The 11058-nt window shown below is 34.2% G+C and overlaps 1 protein-coding gene across 3 annotated transcripts; it reads left to right on the forward strand.

The window, feature by feature from the left end:
- The first annotated feature begins 228 nt into the window (after window positions 1-228).
- Window positions 229-4599, forward strand: LOC110028630 (vesicle-associated protein 2-1-like). Of its 3 annotated transcripts, none has more exons than XM_020730556.1 (8): window positions 229-441; window positions 528-598; window positions 690-759; window positions 865-980; window positions 1295-1417; window positions 1514-1540; window positions 2739-2807; window positions 4255-4487. In XM_020730556.1, exons 1-8 carry the CDS (start codon window positions 390-392, stop codon window positions 4387-4389), a joined length of 663 nt encoding a protein of 220 aa, XP_020586215.1. In that variant the 5' UTR covers window positions 229-389; the 3' UTR covers window positions 4390-4487. The 3 variants fall into 3 exon arrangements, with proteins under 3 accessions (XP_020586215.1, XP_020586214.1, XP_020586216.1); XM_020730555.1 differs by having other exon boundaries at window positions 261-441; window positions 690-771; XM_020730557.1 differs by having other exon boundaries at window positions 266-441; window positions 690-771; window positions 1295-1402; window positions 4255-4599.
- Window positions 4600-11058: the final 6459 nt, after the last annotated feature.

Consider the following 11058-nt stretch of genomic DNA (forward strand, 5'->3'; position numbering starts at 1 on the left):
AGTCAGCACCATATACTTTTGTGAGGGATTTGAAATGCTCAAATAGTGTATTTTTTTATAAATTTATATTCCCTTTCAAATTGATAAATAACAAATACAGAAAAAAACAACTCGTCATCCTTCCGACCATTGATGACGCGGCATCTCACAGAAAGCACGAAGGGGTCCATCACCCTAACAGAATTCCGTTCGAGAGTCCGCGTTGTGCGACTTGCCGTCCGATGTACGATCGAGCGGTCAGGATCCTCCACCCGCCAGTTTTGCGCAAACATCTCAAGTTCTTAGCTGAGTTCGCAGTATAAGTTCCGTCCTTTTTGGCCGAACTCGATACCTAGAAGAAGAAGGTCCCATTTCGATCTCCCTCGGATTTGGATCATCGGGAGTCGAAGATGAGCAGTGGACAGTTGCTCTCTATTCGCCCTGAAGAACTCACCTTCGAGGGTAATTTCTTCTTTCCAATCCCCCCCCACTATTATTCTTTTTTTGAGGAACTTTTTATTTTGATTATGGCTTCTGGTTTTGATTAGTTGAGCTAGAGAAGCAGGCTTATTGCAGTGCCAAGGTCATCAACAACAGCGAGCACTATGTCGCCTTTAAGGTCCGAAACATCTTTGCTTTCTTCACTTTCTCTGAATCAGCTTGAGTATGAAAATTCGTATCAATTTTTGAGAAATTGGGCATTTCGCTAGGTCAAAACCACTTCTCCAAGGAAGTATTTAGTGCGGCCAACTATCAGCGTGATTCAGCCTTGGGATACAGGCATTATTATGGGTTTTGATCTAAATTCTATATACTGCTAATGTGCTTTTATCGCATTTTGTTCGGATTTTATTTGACGATTCCTTGTTTTGTTCTGATTAATAGTCACCCTTCAAGCTCAAAAGGAGTTGCCGCCAGACCTGGAATGCAAGGACAAGTTTCTTATCCAAAGCATTAAATTGCCGCCGCACCTTGTCTTTGAAGATATCCCTCCCGATTTGGTGCGAATGGATCTTTTAATTTACATACCTAGTACACAATTCTTAAGTATTTACATATCCCATTCTTAAACTTTCATATTTACATATATAGTAGTTTGGTGCTTTAAATCCTGCATGAGAATGTGTATTTCAATTTTAAAGAGTGGTAAAAGGGCCGCTTTTGACGTGATATGAAAGATTTGTGTACCATTTGTGCAAATTGAAGTTTTTGTGTGAGATATGTAAATACATATGAATTGTGTGCTGCATATGTAAATGTTCCTTGTTGTTTTTTTTTTTTAATTTACTTTCATGCTCTTTATGGTTGCATGCAGTTCAATAAAGATGATAACAAGGTGATTGAGGAATGTAGGCTTAGCGTCGTCTATGTTCCTGCCCGGTCTGGTATAGTAAAAATTGAGGAGGAATCAGAAGACACTGATGTGAGAGATCCTGATGCAAGATATCCTTCTTCTTCTTCTTTTTTTTCCTTCTTTTGGGCTTAAGATAATCTGTATGGATGATAAATTTTATTTTCATTTGTGAAATTGTAGATGGCGAGGAGACGGAGAGCTGAAGAGGTGAATGGCTGATTCGTTTTCTTCTATTGAACTGATATTCTGTCTTTAGTTCTTTCCACTTTTGCTTTTGCATGTATAGATCGATAGAAGTGCAGTAAATTATGGTGATATTCGGCCAACAACTGACCCGTTAAATTTTGTTATTTGTTTCATGAAAGTCTTCATTTTTTGTTTTTTTTATAAAGCTTCATGAATATCTTTTCTTCAGTAAAGTTGAATTAAAAATTTCCTTTTTACTGTTTAGAATATACATTAGGAACTAATGCTTACAACAGAACTTTATTTGTAATGATTAGAGAGTTTTTTACCTACTTTCCTGTAGCCAAATGCCCGTTATCTTTAAAATGAGTCCTTTAATTACATTGGTCGTCATTGAAGATTGTCTAATTTGTTTGTTATGCTATAGGGAATGTGCATTACTGCTATTTTGGGTTCATTTTGTAGGCTGCAGTTGCCTATGAAAGTAGGTCTATAATTGTTTTTGGATATTTCTTAAAAACCATCTCTGGTTTTATATTATTTTCTTAAAAAAAAACATTTTTTTTTGCAGATTTTTTATAGCTAGCACATATAGTTGTAAACGCCAATTTCACGTCTAGAAATTTTTAAAAAACATCAATACCCAAATAAAATTTAATGAGTTTCTGAAAAACGATGCTTTGAAAAAGTCATTTCTATGCAATTGGTTGGTAGTTTGAATTGCTGTAGAAGGTAAGCTCAAAGCTACATCAAAGAGAAAAATTATGATTGTCCCACTCATAAAGACACCAATTTCTAAGGTTGTATGGTAACAGTTTTAGCTGTTTTCGTAAATCCTGTAAATTCAGATTTACTAAATTCTATGAGCAGTATGATTTAGTAAATCCAGAATTTAAGGAAAGAACTGCGAACAATTTGAAAAGGACTGGATTTACTAAATCCAAGATTTAGAAATTGCCATTTTTTTTTCGTTTGGCAAGCTTTAAGTTAAAGCCGACTTAAATCCCTTATCTTACATCCTCCTATATTATATTTGTAATAGTTTAATATCTGTACTTGTTCTTGTTTAATATAGATATTCATATCTGTAATAGTTTAATGAGTCAGTGTTTAATATTCATATCTGTAATAGTTCTTGTTTAGAATTGTTCTTGTGACAATTCGATGAGATATTGTAAAACATACCGATTTTGAAATCATGCTTGCTTTTGCTGGGCAGGCATTGCGACGCGTACGAGAGGAACTAGATTTTACTCTTCAACAAAATAAACTTTTGCAGCACGAAATAGTATGTTGTTATTGTTTTCTCTTTGGGGCATTTACATACATAAAACCTAATTCATATCTATTTAGATATCTGGCTCCGAAACTTTATTTATTTTTACATTGATACAATCCAAATCTCTCATATTACATAAAAGTACAAGGTGAATTTCACATTTTTCATGCGCAAGTAAGATGACATACATGTAAAAATTAAAGTTTAGGTCTAGATAGTTAAAATACATAAGAATTTAGTGGGATGTATGTAGATCTTCCTTACTCTTTCATATTGGCTTGAATGGAGCTCATTTATTTCTTCAAATTCTATAGACTGCTAGTATTAGTTTGTTTTGCATTCTGTGAAAAGGTTGGGATTAGATGAGGAGTTAAGATTATGATAGGCTTATTTAAGTTTGATTTAGGAATATAGAACCTGAACTTCAAGACTTGGCTATGTATATTAAGTAAGGATTTCAAGTTTAGCAAAGGCAATTGGTCAATTAGGTAGGTTAGGATTTATTTATTTATAGAGAAGAATCATTAATCCCTCAATTTTTTACTTTGGAGGACTGATGAACCATGAAAATTACTGTTTTTCTCTTTGTAAAATTTATTGTATTGTACTCATCAGATTAATTCGTAATAACACCGAAGTGATACCCAATTAAGGACTATAATCACACAATTATTTTTTTTTAATGTAAACTTTAAGTGGCATTTATACATCTAACACCTAAACTTTACTTTTTACATTTATAACATCCAAATCTTTCATGTCACATAAAAAAATATCTCTATTTTAATTTTAAAGAAAATGAAAAACATATTTTTATACAGAGATAAGGTGGCATGTATGTAAAAGTTGAAGTTTAGGTGATATATATGTAAATACGTAGGAATTAAGTGGTGTGTATGCATATCTTTCTATTGTTAATGGACATTCATTTCTATGTATTTACATATTTAGCACCTAAACTTTACTCTTTACATTCATATTATCCAAATCTTTCATATCACATCAAAAAAATCACCATTTTAACTTTAAAAACATGAAACACACATTTTCATACATATATAAGGTGGCATGCATGTAAAAAATGAAAGTTTAGGTGTTAGATATGTAAATACATAAGAATTGAATGTTATGCATATAAATATTTCATTTTGTTGACTACCGTTCTGTTTTAAAGCAAAACATAGTTATTTTTTGTTCTACATGCCATGCCCTAAAGCTTTTGCCCTTTTTCCTTGTCCTGCGTTGCTTAGGAAAGGTAAATCTAAAAGGAAAATGAATTGCTCACATATTCCTCTTAAATTTAAATTAGGGACATTTACACAAATACAACCTAATTCCTATGTATTTACATATCTAACACCTAAACTTTGTTTTCTTTTGTTTTTTTTTTACATTTATGCCGCCCAAAACTTTACTCTTTACATTTTGTTATGTGATTATGAGCATTTTATTTCAGGAAATGCTAAGGAGCAGTAGCCGCAGTAGAACAGCTGCGAGCTTTTCACTGAGATTTGCTGCCATTGTTGGCTTGATTGGAGTATTAATTGGCATGTTACTAAACCTTGCGCTGTATCGGCGCTCTGCTGCTTGACTCAACTCGGTTTTGCTGCCGAGCTTTGGTTATTTAATTTCCATATTATTTTATTTCTTCGTTTGTTCCTGAACCAGACAGGTTTTAATTTTTTTTTTTTATTTTTTTGGATTATGTTGAAAATAATCTAAAAAATGGAATTTAATTCCATTGCAATTTTTTAAATGATTGTTTTATGAGAAATGAAAAGCTTATAATTTCATAGTGTTTATTTCATCTATATATTTTTATTTATTTTTAGGTGGGTTGAAGTAGGTAGGCAAGTTCTATGTATTTACATATTAACACTTGAACTTTAATTTTTGCATTATAACGCCCAAATCTTTCATATTTCATGCATAGGTAGAGTGGCATGAATGTAAAAAGTTAAAAGATTGGGTGTTAGATATGTAAATAAGTAGGAATTGAGCCTCGTTGTTGCCAATCTTTGATGTAGTATCATTTCTCTTAATCAGAATATCTGAAGTAAATATCCTTACTGAATGAATGCTGGTAGATGTAGAATTCATAAGTGGATTAGTCAGAGTCATAGCTAATTGATTATATTTTGTCAGTAAAATAAAATGTCATTATCATCGTCATTAATCTAATCCCAACTATGTTTTGAGCTGCTACGGTAAGGGCAAATTTGCTAAGTTGAGAAAGATGAGGGAATTGAGAGTGATGAGAAGTGAGAGAGGTGGGTAATTTTAGTTCGTTAAGTCATTCATTATCGCAATCATTTTTTTTATATAATCATGATGGTTCGCTGATGGCTGGACATGTGAGAAGATATGATTGGTATGTAACCAATCAAATACTAATATAAATCTACTTTATAAAATTATTATTTAAATGTATTATCATATAAATTTGTATATTTTGAGACTTGATACGCCATCAGTAAATTTTTATCATCTGACATAAATCTCGAGGTAAGATATGAATGTTGAGGAAACTTTTGGGTAAGATGTGTATAACCTTTAATGAAGAGTTATCTAGAATTATGATTTCAACAAGCTTATAGTCAAATCGATTGGTTTAAAAAGAAGGATCTAACAGTACCAAAATTAGTCATCAAATTAAGCTCAAATCAAGTCATTAAACTATGTTTAGAAGCTTTGCATGCATAATTGGAAGATCGAACGGATTTTGAATATGGTAAGCCTATAGTCAAATCGAGCGTCTCGACAAGATGATTGCAACGTGCCCAGTATTGTTTGATTTTGATATTATTTAGACACTCAAATGTTTATTGAAAATCGTCTGATGAAGAGAAACTCTTTGAGCCATCTAATCAGAGTGGTCTCGGTTCTTTTCTTATTTGTAATCTGGACCTTATTACCTCCCTCTTTCAAAAGAAAATCTTGAGACAAAAAAGCTTGGGGGAGGAGAACAAGTTTAACATCACTTTTAAACCGCGGTTCTCACAAATACCTCTCACTCTTATAGTCACTGAACACTGACGATCGCCGCACATCGTCGTCCACCTTTGAATCACTGCCCCTTGCAGACGCACGATATCCACTACAAATTTTGGGTGTACATTGCAGAGTAATGAGACTTCTTACTGAACAACACATCATACATACGACGCAATGACGTCTCTTGAATACGGTGTAGCAATGCACCCCGAATACGATGCAACAATACACCCCGATAACGGTGTAATAATGCACCAAATATACAGTGCAATGACGCCTCTCAAAGACGATGTAACAAAACGCCCCAAAGACAGTGATTTGCTTCAGACTCCCAAAGCGCTCTTTGCAACTCATCATTACGACCTATGTGACCAATCATCAACATGATTTGCAGCTTGTGTGACTGTCGACTCTGGCCCCTCTGCAATCTACTGACGTCATCACATTTCACCATTACGACCTATGTGACTAATTACAAGCTACTTGGTCAACAACTCGTGCAACTCCCAACTTTGACCTCTCAAACCTACGACATCATCACATCTTACCACTACGACCAACATGGCCTACTATAACTGGCGTGGTCCACAACTCGTTTAGTTATTTTACTCAAGCGTATGCAGCTTACAAACATCATCACAACTCACCACTATGGCCTACATGATCAATTACATGTGTAGCTCCTGACTTCGATCCTTGTGGTATGTGAACGTCATCACAACCCACCACTACAACTACATGATTACTTATAGCCTGTGTGATCTACGGATCATGCACCTACAAACATTATCACATCACCTACGCGACTAATTATAACATATCTAGTCCACAACTCTCGACTCAGACCCTACATTCTGCAGATGTCATCACATCTCACCATTACTTTCTATGTAACCAACTATGACCTACTTGCTCAAACACTCATGTAGCCGCAGATTCCGACCTCACGACCTATGAATGTCATCAAAGCTCGTCGCTGCAACATACATGATCAAATATGACATACGAGGTCCACAACTCATGTAACTCTCGACTTCAGCCTATGTGATCCATGGACATCATCACAGCTTACCACTACGGTCTGCGTGATCGCCTACAACTTCATGCAGCTCTTTAATTTTGGGAATTGCAGCTTACGAGTTTCATCGCAACTCATTACTATGGTCAATGTGATCAACTATAACTTAAGTGGCTCACATTTTGTGCGGCTCCAACTCCTACCTATGCATCATGCAGACATCATCACAACTGACAACTACTGCCAACTTGACTGGCTATGATCTACATTGTCCATAGCACGTGCAACCCTCGACTCCTGTCTCTGTGGTTTATGGATGTCATCACAGCTCAACACTACATCATATGCGACCAACTACGGTTTATGAGGTATACAACTCATGCAACTCCTGTCTCCCACCTTGTAGCCTACAAACATCGCCACAGCTCACTACTAAACCTGATGTGGTCCACAGCTCACATAGCTTCTGACTCTGACCCCTAAGACCTATAAACATTATCATAGCTCATTGTTATGGCCTATGTGACCAACTACAACCATTATGACTCATAACTCTTATAACTTCCTACTACAGCCTCTGTAGTCAACTAATGCTCCTAAAGCAACCATTTGCAACTCACACAACCAACTACTACCATGACTTTCAACTACGACTTTTACGACAATATGATGTTACAGTCACCATTTTAAACATTCATGGCAGACAACTGCCTCCATGGCAATTGACTACAACCTTTGTAGCCAATTGACGCTCTTAAAAGAATCATCTGCGGCTCACACATACTACTACTACCATGCCCATGACATATGTAATAAGTTGACATTACAATCATCATTTACAACATTCATAATAGACTACTACCTCCATAACAATCAATTATGACTCCTACAACCTGCTATCACCTAAAACTACATTCAATACAACCAGACTACAACTATTATCAATGAACTAGTGTTTTACATTTATAAGACCAACTTGGTGACCCCATCTTTTCTAATTTAGGAGAAAAAATGCGCATGTAATCACCATTCATATTATATTATTTCAACTGAACTTGGCTCTGTAATTTTATCACATTTCTAGGATTTTTCAATTAAAAATTTGAGGTGTCTCGTACTAATTTTTAATTATCTGGGCTTGTGTTGGGTTTTTGTGCAACCTTAAAACGATAATTCATTACTCTACCGCCGCCAACTTTCCAACATTTATTAGTCTGGCACCGTTTATGGGAAGCATAATCCCACCATCAAAGAACTTATAAAGCCTACATAATGACCAACATATGTTCTTGTTTGGTGCCGTTTGTGGGAAACGAAGTCCCATTCGACATTGTTTTCGCGTTTGAGACATCGGACCTCTACTTTTTTTCTCCTTGAAATACATCCTCCAACTCGTTAATAAACCTTCTTTAAACCTTTGAAGCCTTCTTCCATATGAAGGGACAACAATTATTGCAGTTTTGAAATATCGTTCACGTCAACATCCCAAGCACAATTGTAATGAGATAATCATCTTACATCTCATTCAGACATCAAGTCCATGAAAACTACTTTCAAGTTGGGGAATAACATTCGTTGCAGTCTCGAAAGGTAGTTCATGTTATATCCCAAGCACGACTATGAAGGGGTTGTTATTCCACATTTCATTTAGACGTCAAGTCTTCGAGGATCACTTCCATACTAGAAGCCAACTCCAAAAATAACGCTTCCTCGGAACCCGCCGCCATACCAGACTTCTTCATCAACTTTATCACAAAGTCGATCTAATCAAGGCTCGACACCAAACTTTCAAGCACTTGCCTCAGCTTTGATGTTGTGTATGTGGAAATGAGCCACGAGAGAGAATAAGAAAAGGGAGTGAAGATATGGTGTAAATCAAGGGATTTGATTTTATTATTTTTGGTTTTGCTGCTTGTGCGATAAAGACAGGTGCACACAATATGAAAGAAACAAATTTAAGTTTAAAGTCACAACATCAACGATGGTCTGCTAACATGACAAACTCACCGCTGGCGTGGTGACTTCTCGATATTAGAAAATTTATTTTTTAAGTGTCAAATTAAAGTAATAAATTTAAAAAATTTAGGCAATCTTATGTATTTTAAAACATTTTTTTTGCTACTGTTCCATGCAAAAACATTATGCCCAAAATTTTTAACAATTGAATTAACAAAGCAGGGGCTGTGATTATTGCTCATGTTTGGGAAATATCTCATTTAGTAAAAATAAAGTATAATAATATTGAGCTGATTTTGCTCCTAAAAAGCCACTGTTCATTATCTTCTAGTTTTTTAACTAACATATTGGCAATTATATATATATATATTATAGGTATGTATATATATATACATACATACATATATATATATATATAGGTATGTATGTATATATACATACATACATACATATATATATAGGTATGTATAGATACATACATACATATATATTATATATGTATAGATGTATGTATGTATGTAGATATGTATAGATGTATGTATGTATATATGTATGTATGTATGTATGTATGTATGTATGTATGTATGCATGCATGCATGTATGTATGTATGTATGTATATATGTAATATTAAAAACATATCATCAACCATCAATTTTATTAAGGGGCATAATTAGTGACAAAATCAACATTATTTTTAGTACGAACTAAACAATGACATGTCTAATCTTTTGTAAGTGTTGGGCAATTACTTGAGCAAGGCAAGACAATTGCCCATCATGGAAAAAACCTGGTTCCTTCCCTCTGAACATTTACATGCATATCATCGAATTCCTATGTATTTACATATCTGACACCTAAAATTTGCTTTTTATAATTATATCATAAAAAAAAATTTATATGACATAACAAATACCACGATTTGAACTTTTTAAAATTGAAATTGAGCTTTTGACAAAAGATAATAACTAACTAAATAATTATCATAATTTAATGTGCCGCTTAAGTTGTTATATTAATCAATTTGATTAAGTAATCTATAATCAATTTATAATTATAATATTGTCGCACTTAGCCCATTAATCGTGATTTTATACTTACTACCTCCTACAACATTTAGAAGCAAATGATAGTCACTCAACTCGCCGCCAAACTTTCAAGCACTTGCCTCTGCTTTAATAGATATTATTTGGTTATGGTTACATATTTAGGAGTTTAATTTTTCAACTTTATCCAAATTGACTTCACCGTGGTAACATATCTGCTATGACAATTGTAAATAATCATTTGATTCATGTACGCATAAAACATATAAAGATAGATTACGATTTTATCGGAGAACATCTCCTTTAAACCCTTAGTCAACATAAATCATATCACTTCCTAGGATCAACTGCCTATGTTCGTCCTCATCATAGACTTCAACTTTAAACTCTTCTCATATATTTCTTAATGCAATGAAGCCTCCAATGTATATAAAACACCATTGTTACTTCTAGAGAGATGAAATAATGTAATCCAACATATTATATTTACAACCACAAGTTTTTGTTTCTTTATTGTGTAGCTCTTAGTTTTATTATAACTAGATATAACTATGTACCTTTAACTTCCCTTTCCTACTATTATGGAGATTAAAGGATGCTCAACAAAATTTTATTCACCATAATTTAGGAGTTTGAAGTGCTATAAATATTACATGCCTAAATGCAAGTTCGACCAAGGCTTCAAGAAAAACTTTTATAATAAATATAAGCAAATCCCTATATGATAGCCTCGTCATAAGTCCTTGAGTGTATGTGAATTGTTGCCTTAACACGTGTTTCAAACACTTTTGTGATCGAGTAATAGAGGTCATCAACTAATTAGTAGAATTCATGTGAATTGAAAAATAGAATTTTTAATCTTCTAATTAAATACTCGTAAGTCCAGCTTTGGAACAACAAAGTGCTCCCAAGATTGAGAGAAATTTTGCATCAAGATTATGTAGGTACAACTGGTAGTATTTAGGCGTTATTGATAGTATTATGATGTTATTTTACTATCATTCACACATAATACTATCAAAAATACCTAAAATACTATCATTCACACATAATACGAACTCAGCTCATCCGATTGTAATAATTTCTCCAAGATTGGAGCCAGTTATCTTCACTCTTCAGGCTGGGCAAACAACTTCTAGGTTGAGGCAATCGCTTTTTGCCTATGCGAGTGTCTGATTCTAGTGCCCCTCACAGAAAAGCAGCGCGGGACAATTGCACGTGCCGACAGTCGAAATTCACACGAGCCAA

Source organism: Phalaenopsis equestris, unplaced genomic scaffold (assembly GCF_001263595.1).
Source record: "Phalaenopsis equestris unplaced genomic scaffold, ASM126359v1 Scaffold000517, whole genome shotgun sequence".
Taxonomy (NCBI): domain Eukaryota; kingdom Viridiplantae; phylum Streptophyta; class Magnoliopsida; order Asparagales; family Orchidaceae; genus Phalaenopsis; species Phalaenopsis equestris.